The sequence below is a fragment of the Thunnus thynnus genome, chromosome 14, assembly GCF_963924715.1.
Source record: "Thunnus thynnus chromosome 14, fThuThy2.1, whole genome shotgun sequence".
Lineage (NCBI taxonomy): Eukaryota > Metazoa > Chordata > Actinopteri > Scombriformes > Scombridae > Thunnus > Thunnus thynnus.
In genome coordinates, this window is record NC_089530.1 from 19,401,938 (window position 1) to 19,422,966 (window position 21,029).

The following is a 21,029-nucleotide window of genomic DNA, read 5'->3' on the forward strand; positions in this document are numbered from 1 at the left end:
CTTTGGAGGGCAGAACAATCTTTGGTGGTTCTCGACAGCTTATATTATAAACCCCTCCATACAACATTGGTACGGTGAGGTTTGATTATTATTTTTATTCCCCATCCATAGCAAAAAAGTAGATGAAGTGGGCTGCGGCTTGCTGCTTGTGAAAACAACCATTAAGCATGGGGAGGTACGGATACATACAGTACATGCTGACATGTGCCAATACACACTGCCCAGACATCCAGCATGACCTTCTCTTTCTCTCCTCGTCACACACACTTCACTCTCTCGGTCACTCACACATGCACACACAGCCGTGTTAGTTTTGGTCAGTCCATAATGGAGGAACGTGCTCACTGTGCACTGTTCACTGCTGCGGTGTTGAAATACAGCAAAAGTTCAGGGATGAAACAGTTCACACAAGCATAAAGGTTCTCCGCCCACAGACCTGAGGCTGGAGGTCGGGCTTCCAGTCAGACTGAAACTGAAGCTTGAGAATAGGCTAGAAAATGGACTGGACATGGGCCCTGCCAAAGAGGCTGAGGCTCATGCTTGTACTGTATTTTACAATTGTTCTAGGGAAGTGGTCTGGGAATAGGTTAGGAATGGTGCTTGTGGTTTAAAAAAGTGCTGAAACTGTGCCTGGAGTGCACAACTACCTACTTCTATAAATCTGGGGTGCTTCCATTGGTTGCATTCGGTAGGAAACTTGCCTATCTTGAGCCTAATGTTTTGTTTATAGAGGAAGTAACTGTTAGGAATGATGCACCTGGGAGCCAATAAACTAAGAGCGGCTCTAAGACTAACACATGAGCTGGAGGGGGTTAGACAGGCTAGCTAATGAATGAACAACATGGATGGAGTGGTTCTGACTGATGGAAAAGCAGGAAACAGGCACTCAAATCTGTAGAACCAATCCACACACCTGCTTTCAAGCTCAACAGGGTTGTATTTGCGAACTGAGGCAGCAGGAGCGATATATTTGCCAAAAATATGAATACACTGAGCATCATGTTAAAGGAGTGGTTTGAAACATTTTTATGGATGCTTTGATACTTTTTCCACAGTAAAAATCGGACAGTACTGAAATCAACTGTCAGGCATGCATACAGGGAGTGTGTTTGACACTCAAAAGATTTTTGGGTGTAGTATCCCTTTAAGACAAAAGAGGCCAAGTTCCAACTTACCCTTATTTTTACTCGAGCTGCCTCCACCCCTCCTGGCTGCCCTGCAATGGACACCTGTTCATAATAAAATGCAACATATGTAAATCAGTCAGCCAGTTCTAACACAATCTGAGACAAATCATGGCTCAGATCATTGCATACAGTTACTTTCAGTGTTGAGAAAGAAATCTGGAGCAAACATGAGGAAGGTTTTAAGGCCTCCTCTAAACTGAAACCTAATCGCCTTTTGTTACATATTTGCAGTTAATGTTTTATATTCTTGAACCACATCATTAGTGTTACCACAAATCTGATATCATGATCACAAAAATGGCCTGCACAATTAAAGCATTGACTTTTTATGAGAGGCCAGATTAAGTTTATTTCCATAGAAATGAATAAGGTGATAAATAGATCCAGTGTTCTCGTCTGTCATTCTTTTCCCCACTGTGGAACAAACCGAGAACTGATCCACATGGTTACTGCCCCAAAACTAATAAAAAGCCTGACATGAGAAATGATCAAACAAGCAAGGCAGGTTCATTTCTGACCTCCATTACTTCATTACAAACATGTACCTGTACACGAGTACACACACACAGGGCCAGGTAGTGCTGTGAGGAGCAATTATATCATTTAATCACATCTCAAAATGAAACTATTGTTATGCCCAGTGTTAGCAAACATCTGACCTGCTGAAGTGTGCTGGAGCAACACCCTGAATCCCTACCAGCTCCAGTGAGAATGAAAGGCAAGTAGCCACTTCATTGATTTTCCCCCATCATCTATATTTGCTTATCAGCACCACTGCACTTGTCAATATGCCCTGTATCTCAAAGGCTCTGATGATGCAGTTAGTAAGCTTTGGAAATCAGGAAAAGAGATTGCTTAAGGGGTCTGGGATCTAAAACGAGCTTCTTGCTAATTCTCAGTCGATACTTGCATCATCAGAGCAAGACTGGAGGGGGTTGAGGAGAGTCTATGAGATACAGAGTACAGAGACGTTTAATGGTCTTTATAGTCATATCATATTATTCAAAATCCTCAGAGATAAGGTTTAAATCAGCGAAGTAGAAAAAAATAACTGAACTTGTCAGTACTTTCATACACAGGTGCACTGTAGAGCACCTGGTAAAGATAAATATCTAATGCCGTGCCAGGCAGCGTGCTCTCCTAAACCCTTCATACTATGCTTTAATGGTAATTACAGCAGGATGCTACTGCTCTTCTAGTGTGTCCAGCCAAAACATGCCGGCTTCCTCAGGGCTGGCCAATCAAAACAGTCAACTGGACAAACTCTCTGCAACCTGTCCAGTCTGAGACACTGTGACAGTTAGTACATGGACTGGATGGGCTGCATGCACAGATCCAAAAGTACTTACTCGCACTGAAATATTTGGAATTTAAAACCTAAGCTACTACTGAAAAAAAAAAACTGTGGGAGGATAAAGATAGCAAACACCCAAAGCAGCAGAATGCATCACACTTAAACTCAAAAATTAATCATGGTGCAATGTTGCGGTTCAGGAGATTAAAGCTAAAGAGGCAGTCTTTGATCAGCCAGCAGTAAACAGCACGCTCCACCCATCTATCTCTCATGCCTCAGCTTGACTGCGTAAATCTGTGTTGTAGCCTCACAAACCTGGTTGCTTTTCTCTGCCTGGTTGTTCCTGTTAGAGTCTGGGAAATGGATGTGGCACCCGGTCTCTTCCATCACCCTCTTGATGTTGTTGCCACCTTTGCCAATAACGTGAGAGTGCTCCGTGTGGGAGACATCCATCTTCAGAGTTACCCTGTTACTCTAATGAGCAGAAGAGAGAGGGACAGGGTAAAATGATGATCAATAAAAATAACAATAGCTCAGTGACTAGAGCATAGTGCTAAGAAAGAGTTGCATGCTGTTATTCTTGTACTTGTAAAGATACAAATTACAAAAATGACAGAATGTCTGACATATAAGAACAAACATTAAGCATTATAAAGTAAATTTCATTTACTGCATTCACTGTACGTGGCACTGTCAAAAATATTGCTGTAGCAGTTACTGTCTTCTTCAAGTGGCTGGTAAATAGTGCAGCCATCTAGTATATACAGTGCAGTACAAAGTGTCCCTCAGGCACAGAAGTGTATCCAATATCCCTACAGCTTATAAAACTCACTAGACGTTGTCACAGATTAATTTATGGCTTTGTGACATTTTCAAGAGTAGAAACAAACAACAAGGAGCACCAAGAGAAGTTGCATTTTCTCACACTCTAAATTCTGCTCCGCTGAAAGGCCAGCGCAGCATTTTTCCCTTTAACTCCATCTGAATAGTCAAGAGACACAAAATATTCCCTCTTTTTAAATGCTTTCAGATGCTGCAATCACTTAGAAAAGAAGAAAATAAGTGACAAAAATATGCAGTACATTCAAATATTCATAAAAATGAATCAAATAATAAAACACTTCTGCTGTGTCTGCAAGAATAAGTTGGTCTTCTTCTCGTGACAAAACCATATGAGATGTGATAAACTAAGCCAATCATGTGTTGCTCTTTTTTTGTGGTTTTTCAAAGTGCATAGATGATTGGCTGCCCCCAGGGGGTGCTACAATGCAGTCGCCCAGGTGTATGATTTCTTGTGTTACCATGGCAATGAAGCCTGCATGCACACAGCAATCCATGATGAGCTCAGGATGTGAGTATCTGGCTAGATTAGTGCCAAATTGTACCACACTGCTGTGTGCAATCTGTCACTTGGACAGCGGGAGAGCTGAGGTGAAATAAAATTTGGTCCAACGGATGAGAAAGAGAGAAGAGAGAATCACATGAACACCATTTTCACTGTGATGACAAAAGATGTTTACTCTACCTTTGTGTCAAGCACAGACATAATTCTGTCTTTGGCTTCCCTCACATTCTCCCTCTTCCCGCACACCTTGATGTGAGGATCTGCAGGGAAAGAGAGAAAGGGAGACGTTAAAACTGGAGAGACAGAGCATGTGTGTATATGTGGGTGAGTGAGTGATGAGACAAAGCAGAGATAGAATGAGGAAGTGGGACAAAAGTTAAACCCATTTACCCAAACATGACACAGCAGTCAGCATTTGTCAACAAATTACAGCATGTCAAAAAACAGCTTGGGGACAGTAATTGCTGCTTTGATATCCGCCGAGTCACTTTTATGTCGGCAAAGCAACCATACTGCGTGGGGAGGGGCGGGGGAGGGGAGACTGGGGTGCAACTGTGGAATTATATTCAGGCAATCCATCAGTCAGTGGAAATCGCAGAAACACTACAAGCTGAGGATAATTGTTCTGCTGCAATTTAGCCTCAATAGAAGATGGAAACGTGTGATGCTTATCACCTCATGTTCCTGGACCTCATTCTGTCGGTCACTGCAAAAATACACTGTAACTAATATTTCAGCTTCTTTCTTAAAGTCTTTGGAGCACATAAGTGAGCATATCTATGCATGCTCTTCATCAGCTGTCACACACAGAACCAATGGCGTCCTCAAACTCAAGAAATGACTAGATAGTATACTAAACTGTGAATTTTTTAAATAATTTAATGGCTTGTGTAAACTGTGCTTCCTCAGACATCCTTGGCCTCTAAATACTTCAAGTTAAAATAACCAAACACTGCATACCTAAACCATTCAAAGTGAATGCTTGTGTCTGTGTAGCATTGTGTAAGCCTACATCTGGCTCTGCAGCATGCCGGACCCCTGGAGAATGCAAATGAACATACACACAAACTCAAATGTGCGCACCCGTGTGCTACACACTCACAGTCCATTGGCCCTGTGTTAACTGCACTGAGCTGCAGGAAGTCAGCTAAGCCCCCTTCCAGGAATACCCCTCCCCATACACACACACACACACACACAGCATCTCAGATTTACAGCATAGCCTTCAAACAGGACTCACTGAAACAGATTTATTGTAACAAAGTCGCCTGGACTTCAGAGAACCTCTCAGTTGCATGTTTACACTATCAAGAAAACTTGGGAATGAAAAATCCTAAACAGTGCAGAAGCGAGAACACCTAGCAAAAGAATGGTTGCAACATTTTTAGTGACAACAAGGGAGTTTCTCAATCTACTTTTTTTTTTTTCCGATGACGTGCAACTACCATCTTCAAAGCCAGACTGAGATTGCTCTCCATGGAGCTGCAAAATACAAAGAGAGCATATGATCTCAGTCTTTTTCAGAGAGCAGAGTGAAATGGGGTGGCTAGAAATAAGAGTCCTTCTGCTTGTAAGAATCTGACGTAGAGTTCCTGTAAACAAGCGCTGGTCTTGTTAGGGTGTAGCGGGGGCCAGGCAACCTCAACATATGACAAGAGATGCTAGATCATACAGGAGAGTGTCAAAAGCTATCAGATGGTTGAGGGATACCAACTAAACAAAACGCAAGCTGCAGTCTGAAAAAGAAAAACGCAGGGAAAAAAAAGCAGAAAGATCAAAGTCTTAGCACTGGTTACAGGACATTTTTCCCATCAGACAGCAGTTGCTGTGAACAATAGACATCCCTCCACTTCCTCCTGTGGCGCCCACTCTGACCATTAGAGGGAGTATGGTTCTTCCAGTGTCCCCGCTCTAACCTGCAGAGCACATCTGGCAAACATTAGCCAGCCTAAACGAGTGTTGCAGTTATGATGTCGAACACCCCCACATTTTTGAAGCAGAGTGTTCTGTATGCTCTTTTTTGATGATTGACTGTGGAATAAAAAATGAACAACTAAAGTCTTAATTTGGCACATGCAACACCTACAAAAACAAACAAAAACAAGAGTAGACCTGCAGCTGCGAAAAGTGTGCATTTTCAGTAGAACAGATTTTACACAGTTCCACTTGACAGAGAAGAAACCTTTTGACCCAGAGCTCGGTACTGGCAAAGCCAAAGCATTTTTCCTTCTAAAGAATACCACACAAATGAAAGGAATTAAGTCCCTTTTGGCGTGGCCATTCTCATTCAAAATATCTGCGGAAATGTTGAAACAGACGGTTGGCAAGTGCGAGTCGTATCAAGATACTTATCACATAAAAATAAACAAACACTGTGATCAATTTAAAAACGCAGATTCTAAACTCTGTCAATACTTTAATACAGTAGCTAGAAAAGAAAAAAAAAACATATAGTTTTAGAAATAAAAACATACCTAAGGACCATTCCTCAGTATTGATTGATTGTCTGCATGTGAGCGATACGGCTCCTCACTGTATTAAATCACTGACAGCACACTGATGATGGCATGCCCCCGAGGCTAACAACTGCCCTTATCAGACTTAAGCAGGTGGCAGGGATAGCTAGCTGCAGGTGATAAATGAAATAGAGGAGCTGGCATTTTGATGGAGTGTGGTCCTGTGTAGGGAGAGGTTACAAACATACAAATCCTCTCACATCTGCCGCTATCCTGCAGTGTGTAACTGTTTCCAGACTGTGTACGAAAGACAATACGCAAAATTCCAGGAGAACTAGGAACCTAATATCCTTAAAATGTATAATTTTGGATTAGGATGACGCAAAATAATCTGATAACCATAACGCTGCAACAACAAAACAACTACGTCATTGTCTATTTTAAGGGCAGATGATGGTGACAGAGCAAGTGAGTTTAGTGTTAGTCACATCCAGTGTAGAGTGATGAGGAACAAATGGAATGTGAATCTTTGTCTCAAGTAATTTTCCTACTACTTCCATGAGGTTTTTACCACCAGAGGAAGCATCTTCAGTCAATTTCATAAGGATGAATGAAGGTACAATAACTGCTATCTTGCCCTCTCTCTTTCCTTGACTCCCTTCTATGTGACCAAGTTGTTAAAACACATGGTCAGTTCCACATGCCTCTTCTCCCACAAATGCATTTGCTCAAAAGATAACTGTAAGTGATTATCCAACATTCCTTCTTCCTCTCAGTTTATGCAACACGGGAAATTTTGACAGGATACAAATCATGGGTCAGGATTTAAAATATTCTCATTTTGTATACGGAACATAACTCCCAGGTGGTGGTGGAGTCGGGTTTTGTGAATGAACTAATACTTGGGGTGAATGGCTGTTGTGTGTGAATGGATTGCCAGGTTTTACAGTTGATTAAGTATCCAAAGAGAAAAATGTTAAAGATTCTGATGTAACCCCGTCAACTATTTCTGTACAGAGTGAGTGAGGAAGTTACATAATGTCATTGGATTCTACATCTGGCCTGAAGACGCACACTGGCAATTCTCCTGAGGACCACAAAGTGGGCATAGTACACCTACTCCTCACTCCCACTCCCCTAAAAACCCCGCCTCACCCCCTCCCGGAAGAGCTTTAAATAACCATGATAATGTTTTATTGGTAACAGAGCTCTGGAACAATTTGGCCAATAAATGCGTGAGCTTCAGTACAAGCATCTCCCGCCTCTCCACCTCCACAGCAACATCACAAATTCCTCAGAGCAGATGAAGTTACTGGCTTGCGAGGAACAGAAAACACACATGCCTTCATCCTTTCACACTTCTCACACTTCACTTTTTAAATGCTTGTGCAACCTTGAAGTATGTGAAAGTCAAGAAAGTCATTTGAGTCGGACGGACAACAGTCCAATGACTTTCCCGACAACATATTTCTGTTTGAAACAACATTGACTCATAATCATTAACCACTTATAGGTGAGGGAAAGCAACCACAACTGAGCTGTACGATCCACACATGAAATTTAGTTTAGCAGTTAGTGTTATTGCACACTTAGTACTGTATGTCTGTTACTGATTGTAGATATAGTGAAAGGCAATGATGCCACAGACTTAGAGCTTATAGACTCTGCTGCATCAGATGCATGCTGAGTTTATTTCAAATCAGATTCATACATTTTATTGGCTCACAATTCACCAAACACTCAAGTGACACAAGGCAAAAACAATGGAAACAGTACGTGGATCCAATATAACAATAATCTGAATATGGGATTATAAAGAAAAAGTAATCACCTTTTTTAGACTTGGCTCCGATTTTCAGTTTGGACGGCCAGGCTATCTGTGTTTGGGTCTCATCCATGATCTGGAACAAAGAGAAGTCACAATTATCAGAGGGAATAATACACTTATTTCAAACATATTAAACAGAATGTGTTGTATGAATATTAATGTTGCAGTAACATTGGGATATCTTATATGATATATTGTTTACACACCTCAACAATGAATATTACAGAATAACAGGGCACAAAATAGTTGGCAATTAATTTACTTTGAATTAATTGTTAAATTTCAATTGCTTAACTAATTGTTGCAGCTCTACAGTATAATATAAATGCAATGTTCTGATGGTAATAGACCAGTCATATTTAATATTTATCAAATACCGGCCATAGTTAGAGCCTACCTATACGTACATCAGAGGCTGACACTGGCTTATCAGAAATATCAGTATTGACAGATGCAGTATGTTGGCAGGCTATAGACAAAGAGACAAAAACAACACATCTATCTTCATTTCAGTATAAATCACATATTAATTGGAAAAACATGTTATCATGATTGGATATTTAGTGCAGCAGCACACTGAACTCTGATTGTTCACATCAGTTTGCAGCCTGCGAGTTGGCAGAGATGCTTCACGGCTAAGCGACTGATGGTGTGGTGTCTGTTAAGAAAAGGTTGATTTTCCCCAAAACAAATATCTGCCTAGTATCATGTTTAGCTTTATTTCACTTATATATACCTGCACCGGAAAAAAAAAGAAATATAATATCCATTGGGCTCTAGTGAGTATTATTCTGGATCTTTTTCTGTGTGTCTCTTAATGTGGCTTTTGCTTCACTTCAAGTGTGGACAACAACTTCACTGCTTCTCCTGTACTTGCAAACTGAAACTTATGTTACTTTGTTAACTCTAGAGAACATATGAGACATGATATTAGCAGCCAGCAGTTATAAAGAAAAGCCTTACATGATGAGAAGTGGGTGTTAGAATAGCAAAAAAAGTCGTCTTTATAGTTAGGAAACCCAAAGAAGTCCAGTTTAAACATGTCTGATGATATAAGCTTAAATTATGTTTCCACACGTTGTATTGTTTCTGCTCAACACCCCGATCCCCCGACCCCGACACCACAGAGAAAAAGAAGAAGAAAAAAAACACACTGAGTACACTTGGCTTTGGTACATGTGAAAAATGCCAACAACAATCTATGCAGGACCCCTTTGACAAGTCTAGTCATCGTAACCAGGAGCATATGTATCGATGAGAAAAAAAAACCCTGAAAACTTCTAGCAGGACAAAAAACTGAGGAGGTGGTTAAGAAGCTGTCAGTGTTCCAGTCAGGAGGAATCTATTAACCAACCTCCTGCTCCTCTTTTCGGTCATGAGGAAGCTCACCTTTGCCTGGCTTTCTGGCAACAAATCCACCAACAAACCCCTTGACAGCTGCCCTCCACAATGAGTGGGTGATGTTAGTGGAAAAAAACACAAGCAGGAAAAACTGTCAGACCTTCCAAAAAAAAAAAAAAAAAATGAGAGGCTGACATGCTCTTTCCTAATGGCCCTGTCCTCAATGTGCACTATCCCTGTTTTCACAAAAGTCCTGCAGTCTTTTGTTTGTTTTAAAACTTTCCAGGGGTTTATGTATCCGGGGTGGAGAAGATATGAATTTCTCAAAGTTCTCAAAGTCTCAGCAACATGAGCAGACACCCGAGGGCCGCTTCAGTCCATTACATGAGCAGCAGCCACCACTTAATATTCCTTGGTGGTCGAGTGCATTAAGCAATGAGCCACATATTGTAACTCAATGGGAGAGACGATCCATTAAGAGACATCAGCGCTCTGTGAAGATGTTAGGATTATTAGTACCACTACATCAATTCACAGCATCTATTTTTTTTTTACAAACATTCTCACATATTTTCTGCTATTTTTTCCTTGCTGAAAAGGACAACAGTCTGTATTCCTCAGGGAGCTGGTGCACAAATCAAAAAGGGAAGTGCTTAAATTCCTCCATATGCTCTTCTGGAAGTAGCCCCGTCTGTTTGGCATCTTTTACAACAAATTCTGACAGCTTATCCACTGCCAGCCTCACACACCTGTAAAACAGACAGCTTTGAGAAGCCCGGTGTGTCCTTCTCTTACTCTAAAACTATACGCTCAGAGTCCATGATGGTTGACTGGAAGTCCTTTCAAGCCTCACTGATTTTCTACAACATCCTATAATCACATAAAAATGAACAGCCTAGACGAGTAACAGAACGATGTGCTTATGCCACTATTTTGCCACTAGAAAACCAAGAACCTCAAGTCAAAAATGGAACTTTTCTCACAGCACCATTCAATTTATCAAATCCAGCTGTGAGAGTTATTTTTTTTAGGTTTTCTTTGTTGTAAATTCACGGCAGAAAATTAAGAACTCTTCCCTCAAAGGAGAGTTTGTCCTTTCTTTATCAAAACAGGATTCTGAAAAAAAAACCTCTTAAAACAGATTGCTGTGAGCCAACAAAATCATTGCAAAACACCTTCGTACAACAGAAGTGTCTTTATTGATGTTTTGTTGCATTCTTTCTTCTCTCTCTCTCTCTTAAGCTCTTGGCCCAAGCTGCATATCTGTGGGCATTATCGCTATTATCTAATGGCAGAGAACCCCCCTTCCAGTTATTCTCATGAAATATGCTGCCCAGGGCTCTGCGTTTACAGCTGGTTTCTACTGAGTGAATCACGGAACCAGAAGGAATTCTGGTATCATTTTGTGCAACGAAGAAAAAGAAAAGAATTCCTTTCAAATAATCTCTCTAAACTATTTTTGTATGAATTCTTCTGTAGTATCATTAAAGTGGCAATGCCAAAAACAGTTTCAGTTTCAACATCCAACATACTAATGATCTTCCATCAATGTCCTCCTACTGGAAACCTTCCCATGCCTCCTCTTAGCAATATTATCACAAGTACTGCAATAATATTATTGGTCTATTCACTCCGAATGGTTTTACATGCAATGAAATTTAGGCCTGAAACCAAAATCAGATGAGTTCTGTGTTACTGGCCAGAGGCACAAACAAATCATCTGCAACATGACGCCCTCCCACTGTTGTCTGGTGTATGTGAGAAAACACAATAAATCATGAATACCCCTGTAGCTAAATGCAATCTTTTTCTTTATCAACTCAAGTCACACGCTCACACCAACAGCTGGACGAATCACAAACAACATTACAGGACATTCTGTTCTCAGTGGTATGGTGAAATTCTTTAACTTTTGCTTCTCACTTTCCCGTTTTTTTGGCTTTAGCTCTTAAAAAAAAATCAGTCCCCTGCGACAATGACAGATGTGTCTGGATTCTGTCATGAAGGCGTTGAATTTAAAACCACAAATTAAAAAAAATATAACACTCCTGAAACTCTCAGAGGTCGTTGAAATTACAGTGGCAGTGTGGGAGCAAACGAGCGATTGCGGGTTCCATTTAAAGAATGTGATTAAAAAGTTTAATTTACATATTACAATGAAAAATTCCAGAAACCCAGCGGAGTAAAAGCTGATAAAAATGTAACATTTCATAGCTGAAGTAACTTCAATTATACTTTCCTAAAATCTTCAGACTTCATAGGCTATGCTTCATCAACTTTTTCTCTAAAAAGGGCCTTGTTCAGAGAGACCTGTTTCCTGTCCAGCGTTGCTGTTTTTGGCACCGTCCTACAGATGGGACTGATTTCTGACAGACCACACACCATTTTAAAGGCTGGATGGCGTTTATTTTCATGAAGGGGCAAGCAAATACCTCTCAAATGGGTCAAGAAGATATTTGCACAAATTAGGTTACCTATACATTTAGTGTTCCACCCTTTCTTCTCTGCCACTCCACCCTTTCTGAAATGAATAAATACAAAAATGACTATGGTTCTGATCAGTTTCATGGCACAACCTTGACATGATGATTGGTTCTTAGAGGTTTGCAGCTGGCGTATGCAGACGTGCGCAGAGCCCTAAGCGAAATCAAACAGGATATCATTAAGGCAATGTCCTGAAAGACAGCACATGTGTTCGACACACGTGACTGTGTGTGTACATCTGTGTGTGTGTGTGTGTGTGTGTGTGTGTGTGCACGAATAAGCACAGCAGCAATCAACATGGCAGAGGCATGCTTCCTGGCCCATACTGCAATGGTGCAGCTGTTGATTCAGCTGGAATGTGTGACTCTGTGTCTGTTTGGGAGGGGGACACAGAGGGCTGTTTGGGGGTGTAAAGTGCTTGTGAGCAGAGTTAAGTGACTGACTGAAGGAACAGCAGAGCTCAAAGCTGACAGCATTAACGGAACCATCCCCACGAGGCTCGACAGTCGTAACTGAGATCATGTTAACAATCTGAACACTAACTCGCAGCTAAAGCCCCATTGCACCTCAGGGCTAAAAGGAACATATGCATGGTTTAAAGAGTAGATTACAAGGAGGGCACTTCTGCAAAAACATTCTACTGTTGAAATGCATCACGACTAAATGTCACAGGTCAAAGCATGAAAAACTAATTTGCAATGCTTGTTAAAATACAATCATTTGTTTACGTTTTGTTGAATTCACACTGACCTAATTATTTCAACATCTCAATTCTATGCCAGCCAAATATTTCAGTCTGATAGTCTTAAGTTTTCCTATTTACCCTGTGTCAGTGCAACGAAATACAAGATGCTTTAGTGCTATAAACCGAATGAAATGAATTACGCCTGGCCTGAGATCTGAGTGCACTGGCACTTATTTATCACGCCTGGCATTATTTACAGAACCGCAACTCCTGGGAAGGAGAAATGGAAGGGGGCTCAGGGATGAGCTGGCGAGGGGTTCAAAGGCATCTCTCAACTCAAATCCACTCCAAGCTCTTCTGTGGTGTGCAGTTATCGACTCAACCAGCCGAGTTTCTCAGCTCTTCTCAGTCCCACGGCTCAACTTTTTGCACAGCTCTCCAAACAGCTTATTGGGCTGTGCCGTTATTTGACACTCCAACAGTTCCCAATCCAAAAGTTTCACTGTTGAGCTGTATAGTGACGCATGGTTTCTGTTGTTAAACAATCAAGCATTTGATTTGCAGAGAAATCCCCTTGTTGTTCCAGACTGATAACAATGATACACCAGTGGCTTCATAAAAATACAAAGATGAAACAACATGAAAAAAAACAGCAGGAGGGAAGAGCATGAGGGAAAACATGGAGCAGACATAAAAGACCAAAACAAGACTGGAAACAAAGAGGGACATGTAGCTGGTGTGTTTCCCCCATGTGACCTGCAGAGACTTGCACATGGCTAATTTCCCAGCTGTGGCACCCTCCTGTGGTCCCAGTTTGCCTGCCACCCTTTTTACTTTTTCATTGACTACATGAAGAGGGTGGACTGTTTGTTCACTGGACTCAAAGGAAGTCCAGCAGACAGTGAGTAAGAGGGTTTTGATCAACTACAGCGGCTGGGCCTGGTTAGAAAGTGCGGGGGTGGACCATTTTATGTTGCTCTCGTCAGCTCCTGAACTCTACATCTCACTGGCAATTACGCCATCTCATTCCCTAAGCCTGACATGTAGAGTGTGCGTCAAAAAGTGATCATATGCTTCCTAACATAAGCTAGAGAGTTGCTACGCCATGTGCTTTATTAGTCTCACGGAGTGTGTGTGGTACATGGGTGTGTTGGACGGGCAGGAAGTGGTCCAACTAAGAGTTTCCATTTTCATCAACTTCAAGGTATTTCACACACCTCATCCATTTTCTTTCAACAATGCCGTTCCACAGTCTAACTCGGTGTTTATTTTCCTGGCTGTAATTAGGCATGTATGGTAATCACGCTATCAGAGGGGAACTATACACAGAGTTATCCAAATGGAAATTCTACAATAAAAACATGACTTTAGCACTCCTTCTTTACTGCTTCTCACCAGCCTTCCAACCCAAACAGCTGCACACTAATTTCTAATTTACAATTTAACCTCTAGTAACCACCATGCTTTGAACGAGCTGAGACAATATTGAGGCCAGAGACTTTAAAAACCATGACTGGCAAAGTCAATACACTAACAGCCGTATTTTGTCAGAAGAGCTTTCTGCAGTGAGGTGGACACCTACAGTGGGTATCTTAAACAATATCATTTACTCAACCAAAAGAGATGGAGAAAGAAATACAGTATATCTAGAGTCCTTGTTAAAATTCCAAGGAAGGGAATCTTAAAAGGCGCCTGGTTTGCATTACTTGGTTTTTGAAATCTGCTTCAGGGAAAGTTAAATTGCCTCCATCTTTGACATAAGCAACTCAGCTTCCTAACCTCCAAAACCAAATATGGAAAATAGACAAAAGAGGAATGCTAAAACAAACCACTGTCCATCATTTATTTCATTACAGCCTATTAACATACTATAGAACTAGTTCAACAAACGTAGGAAACTGGATTTTAAACATGGATGAATCCACTCAAGATACTTAAAGAGAGCCACATAATTAACCAGATACCTTCATAATGACTGCTGGCAAATTAAATTAGCAATAACAGTTAACGTTGTTGAAAATGTGACTGTTTTCATTTTCGATGCCATGTGATCAGCCTTCACTCATTTCGATACATGATTTTATTCATCATATCAATACTGAAACTTCACACCACACAGACACAGTTTCACTTCAATACATGGGGTTCAAATTAAACAAATGAAGCAGATCAGGATAATTTGCTTGCCAGTTCGTGGAACACATTCACTGTATCAACTAAAGGAAATGGTTGTTTTATCTCATAATCATGCCGCTAGAGGAACTTGCACCACATTTCGCAGCATAAAACATAATAACTGTCGGGATTAGAAGTAGATATACAACATAAAGAAACACACTGCAGTACAGAATGATTTCTAGATGTTCAGGCATGATTTATTTTGTGACATATGGTGGCTTTTAAGGACAGGTTCATAATTATTCAAGTCTGTCTTACAATGACAGTCAAGTGCCCATATGAACACTGAAAGATGTTTTTCCTCGCTGTAATCATTACTCCTGTTCATACTGGCTATTTAAAGATCCCTTTCAAATGCGCTTTCAATGTTAAGTGATGGGGGCCAAAATCCACAATGTGTCCACACAGTCATTTTGTTCAAAAACGCATTTAAAAGTTTATCTGAGGCTCCAGCAGTCTGAGTTAGTCATATCAAATGGATATCTGCCACATTTACAGTCTTTTTAGCATCAAATTCCCTCTTTGTGTTTCCTCGGACAGTGTTTCTCTGTTGAGCTGCGGTGGAAGCATAGTAACAAAAAGAGGGACTTTGACACTAAAAAGACTGTAACGTTGAAAGATATCTACTTGATTTGACTAATTTGGACGGCTGAAGCTTCATATTAGCTTCTGATAAACTTTTAGATGCATTTTTGCACAGACAGAGACTTGTGGATTTTGTGCCCCATCACTTACATTGTAAATGCATTATGAAGGGATCTTCTAATGGCCAGTATGAACAGGAGAAATGATTACAGCAAGAAAAACCTATTTCAATGTTCAATGTTTAATTGGACATGAAAATTAAAAAAAAAATCTTGTAGCTAGAAGTTGTATGAAACATCATTAACTAATAAAAATATTTGTAATATAATGATCACCAGTGAGACAATGTGAGCGAGTTGTGACTAAAAGCACCCTTCAGGACTATTTAAGATCACTGAAGCAAATCTTTGTTTTAGTGAGTTGGTAATGAGGCTTCAGAACATTAGCTAATTAAATCAGTGACAAAGAAAAGTCAGTGAGGCAGTGCTGCCCTGATCAGGCCTGTGTTTAACCTCTACATCATTTTACACTGTAGAGATGATCTGGTATATTATGGTATATTACGTAAGTGAGAAAGGCCCAAAGTGTTGTGTCAGCTGTGTTATAGGATCAGAGCCCTGGAGCGATTTAACGTCAGTGTCGTTCCATTGTTTTTGTTTGTTTTGATTTGTAATTACGAATGACTGGAGGAGCACCTGACATCTGCTCCCTTACCAAGAGAGAAGCACTGCTCAGTGGGCTTGAACGCAACCCAAAGACAAAGCAAACACTGTCCAACTGCAGACTACACACTCACCTTCTGAAAGAAATCCTCCCCTCCGTTGACTCTCCCCTCAGAGGCAGCTAAAGTGAGACAGAGAGAGAGAAAAATAATTCATAAAACCACACAGAGCCACTCAGTTTAGAATACACAATGTAACCTTAACATAGCCAAATCACACATAGATTATCCAGTCTCCGCAAAATGTTACGGTATCTTCACTCAGAGGAGTGTTTATGGTGGATCCCCATTTCTTTGGATATTGTGTTTGGCACAGCTACTGATACTGCTCATTTGAAGGAACGGAATAAAATGTTCCAAGTAATTTTCTATAATCCTAGAGATTGGATTCAGCTTCCGTGTAACAAATTGATGGATATAGTGAAAATATTTGGGCATTTTACAGTAGCCCTTAATGGCGTAATTCATACCATGCTTGGGTCAACTGGTGTTGGTTTCGCACATCTTGAAAAGGCTTTCACACTTTTGAAATTTGTCCGTCAGCATACTGTACACTTTTAGCCATGGGAACTACAGTATATCAAAACTAAAGAGCTGATATTAACCGCCCAGTGTCACCTGTAAACAAAAACAGCATTTACAAGACAGCCTTGATGTTTTAAAGTAATTTTCCAAGCAGGTGACAGAATGCCAAGAAACTCCCTCAGCTGATACAGTAAGCTGGATAGAGACAGAAGGCCAACCACCAAAGCAAGTCAGGCCTGTAGTCACTCCAACACATCTGCAAGTCCTTCAAATTGTGGCAGCTCTGTTGATGCAAAATACATATTTGCTCTCCAAGGAGAATTCTCATGTTCCTCTGTCATTTGGGAGAACAGGAAGGTTTACTGATGCATTTCAGCCGTGTTCCCAAAGATGGATCTGTTGATGTCTGCACGAATCTGGGTCAGGAGCAGCAGCACAGTTGATGTGGGTTATATATTTCAGTCATAAATACTGGCTTCTGTGCACTGACAGGAATTATGTTGTGATTAAACGGACGCAAAGGTCTACCGTATTTCATCTGCAGCAGACAGCTCTATTTCAGAATAAATGGTTGAGCTAATTTAAAAGTGATTAAGGGAGTACATTAGTATCGGCTAAACATGATCACACTATACTGCAAAGAATATTGTTCACAACCATAGTATTTTCTTGAACATGCCACTTCTGCAGGACACTGAGCATTTTTATATACAACTTCTTTATCTCAGTACTATATGATGATCCCCATGTCACGCCACCTGGACGTGACAGGCATTGGTAGGACTTCCCCTATCAACACCACATTTCAAAAACAGAGAATGAAAAGCCTCACTAAAATTCAGTTTCATTTTCAACCAGACCACACGTTATGGCCTTTGGCGATGCAGTAATGCCTTCTTCATGAGCATTTAACACATGTTTGTACTTTCACAGGCTGTCCAGTAAACAAGTCCAGGCCACAGTTTATGAAGACATTGAGACTGTTCTGCTTTGGCTCAACGGGTGAGTCAATTTCAGATGAAATTTGTCTACCTTAGACGCTTACCACCACATTACACTGATGGGCTAAATGGATGAATTCTGACTATTCATTGGCTCATTCAAAACAGAAGAATAACAAGGGAAATCTAAGAAGGATGTAGATTAGAAACCGATGGACAATGTAGGGTAACATGATAGCTATAGAGCATTTAAGATGCAGTTTTCATAAAGAGATCATACAAATATTCCAACCACCAACAATCCCTCTTCTACGGGATCCAAAATTAACACCCGCCAAGTACCAAATGCGGGTAGATTTTCCGTTTGGCGAGTAAATCTCGGAAGGCTATCCGCCACACTGGCGGGTAAATGTTTGGACCAAAATAGACATGTAATAAAATATCTGGCATGATGGCTCGGAGGAAATTACTTATGTTTGTCCCTATACAGCGTAGACACGCACACCATATGTGTTTTTTATGCGCGTCTAAACAGTGCCACGAAACTTAAGGAGAGCTCAAGATGGACTGAGGCGAAGGAGTGCCAGCCACAGACTGTCTCAAGTGCTCCTAGTTTCACGGCACCGTTTACCATACGGGACATCTGCTAGTTGACATCGCAGCTCTCCACTAAACTGTCACTTGCCGCCAATCTGCTGCTAGCTACCGTTAATTAAATGGCTATTATGTAGCAACTTTAAGAAGGAGTAACCAAACCTTTAAAACTAAAACCAACTGACAAAAAGGAAGACAAAGCACATAAAAAAGAAAGTTTTGTGAGAAATGGAGATTTGGAGATAAAGGAGTTTCAAGAGGCTGGCTACAGTATGATAAGGCTGTGGTTTGTATTCAACATGATACATTATCATCTCAATAAAATGTACTGAAACAAAAGTATATATGACACAAAAAGGTAATTAATTATTTGGCCGTCAAAAAATACGGTTGACCAGTGGATTTTTTCCATCTACCAGTCCCCTTGGCAGGTGATTTAAAAAGTTAATTTCAGACACTGCCTTTCTGTCATTCTTATCTGCCTTAATTTGCTGTGTAGCCTCAATTTAAATGAGTCCAGTTCAATACTTTACCCATGAAGTAAAATAAAGACGTAACATGCTCATCCATTGATTTAAGGCACATCCATTTATGCTCAAATTTCAATAACATTACCTAGAAAGATACTTGGCAAAAAAAGATCTATGTGGTTGTGACCCACTGGAAGAAATCACACAGATGGGGGGAAAAAGTTACTAAAACAATGTCTGATGCCTCTTCAGCTGCTTCAAGAGCCTCCCGTTTTTGTTTAAAATTATAGCAATTTAACCAAGTGGCTGATGCTCACAGTGATGCACTCTGCATACAGCCAAGTGCTGCACATTATCAGATGACAAGCAGCTGACCACAACACTGATGTTGACTGAATTAGTTTCAAATTTGACTTGCTAATAAGGGCTAAGGCTGAAATTATTAGACAATTAATGAGTCAAAACAGTGACATTTTTGATAATTGATTAATTATGCAAGTAATTTATTGACTAAATTTAGCAGTCAAAATTCCTTATTTCATATAATTATCTCTGCCTGCAGGGAATCATGTGTTTGGTCGTGTGTGCGTGTGTGTGTCCATGTGTGTATCTGTCTGCAGCTAATCTCACATACAATTGGACCCATGAGCCTAATATTTTTTGTGCACATTTCTGACTGAATGCTCAAGGGCCTCTCGTGGGTCCAGTGATTCACAATTTTTGAAAAACTCCTTTTATACCACCATTGACTGCTGACTCCCAATTCTACTAAACTGGCCGGTAGGGGCTGCAAGTGATCAACTGCTGCTTCAGTTTGGAAACTTGTTTCTGCTGAGACAGACAATCACGCCTTGTTGCCATGCTAGATCAGTTGGTGCCAAATTTCCGTACCTCGAGAGCGGGCTGTGTTATGAATTCAAATAAATATTGATGAGATTCCTTATTAGCCTATTGTAAAGCTTAGACTTTCATCTTTTCAGTAGTCCTCCCCATTTTACAATATGCATTGCGATATAGCAAAAGGCATTTCTGACAATTGGCTAGGCTAAAAACAAAGCTTACCTAGTCTGTTGCCGGCCAAATTTGGGCCTTGGTCATGGCTTAAAAACTGACATCCATATAAAAGTTTGGTCTCATCTTCAACGGAGCATCTGCAGATTAATTCCATACCTGATGTGTTATGATCCACTAAAGTTAGGCACGATGCAAGATAAATATCTCTCTGTTTTTGTCATCTTTGCTGCCATCTTGACTGTACAAACCTGGCCGACATCTTCTAGTTGGAAATTGAATATATTTGGCTTCTTTGACTGTCTGACAAAATTATAAATTTGAGAATATTGGCAACTTGGGCTCTGGAAACTTGTGATGGATGGTTGTCACTGTGATACTAAAAGATTAGTAGAAAACTAATTCATAGATTAATCAATGATGAAAAGAACTGAGAGTTGCAACCCTAGCTCAAGCTGTTAATAAAAAAAAAATCTAGTCAGCATTCAAAGAAGAAGAAATATATTTGGTTCATATTAATGATAGTAAGTAGAAGTGCTAACATCTGATATTAAATTTAAATGACATCCAGCTTTGAGGTAGAATAACAGGGAACAGCTCTGACTGAGCTATTTACTTAAGTGGCCTGAAGTTATCCACAATTATGAGAGACATTACTGAAAGGGTTTCCTGTAAAAACTAAGACAAACAAAAAGGAGTGCTGCAATATACAGACCGTTTTCCCCCACTTGTCTACTAAAAAAACTGAAAATCTGTGGTATTTTTTTTGTGAATTAAACAATAGTGAATCAGTCAGTGGCAAAGAAATAGAAACTAAACAGGGTACATGGTGGGCCAGTTAAAATGCTACTTAGAAACAGGACATCTGCATGAGGACAATATGACTCTCCTCAGTGATGCAGTTGAACTTTGGGTTTTTTATATCATACAGTATATATCATTATCCATGTTACTCTGTCACTGATTTGTAAACTTCCTGGATATGTAGAAGAGGTATTGTTATTCACAGAAAGAAAACATTTACCGAGAAGGAAAAAGAAAAACAAATGTCACTGTACGTCTGCCTTATGTCAAGGGGATGCTGTCACGCTTGAAGTGGAGATGTGTAACTACAACATCTGTGATGCTTGGCAAGGAAAGCACAGCAATTAAGTCCAGTAATTACACAACAAAGACGACCAATACTAGGTGAATAACAGTGCCAGAAGGAACTCAGATCTATTTCAGTTTCACCCAAAAGAATGCTTATGTGCAGACAAAAATACCATTTATATCCATGACAACTGAATTTCCAAATAAACTCAAAATTGCACAGAATTACATGCAATCTTCCTTTCTCCAAAAGTGCACATGCACAAACAAAGACTGCATGCTCATTTTCACA

General features: G+C 40.3%; 1 protein-coding gene across 1 annotated transcript in view; it reads right to left on the reverse strand.

The window, feature by feature from the left end:
* The window catches only part of LOC137197195 (protein bicaudal C homolog 1-like), a 64,129-nt gene that overhangs the window by 23,720 nt on the left and 19,380 nt on the right, over window positions 1–21,029 (reverse strand). Inside the window, exons 2-6 of the mRNA XM_067610430.1 lie at window positions 16,180–16,226; window positions 8,114–8,183; window positions 4,007–4,086; window positions 2,797–2,955; window positions 1,176–1,229 (exon numbers count right to left, since the gene is read on the reverse strand). Of these exons, the coding sequence (XP_067466531.1) occupies window positions 1,176–1,229; window positions 2,797–2,955; window positions 4,007–4,086; window positions 8,114–8,183; window positions 16,180–16,226 (410 nt within the window). The remainder of the gene's footprint in view (window positions 1–1,175; window positions 1,230–2,796; window positions 2,956–4,006; window positions 4,087–8,113; window positions 8,184–16,179; window positions 16,227–21,029) is intronic.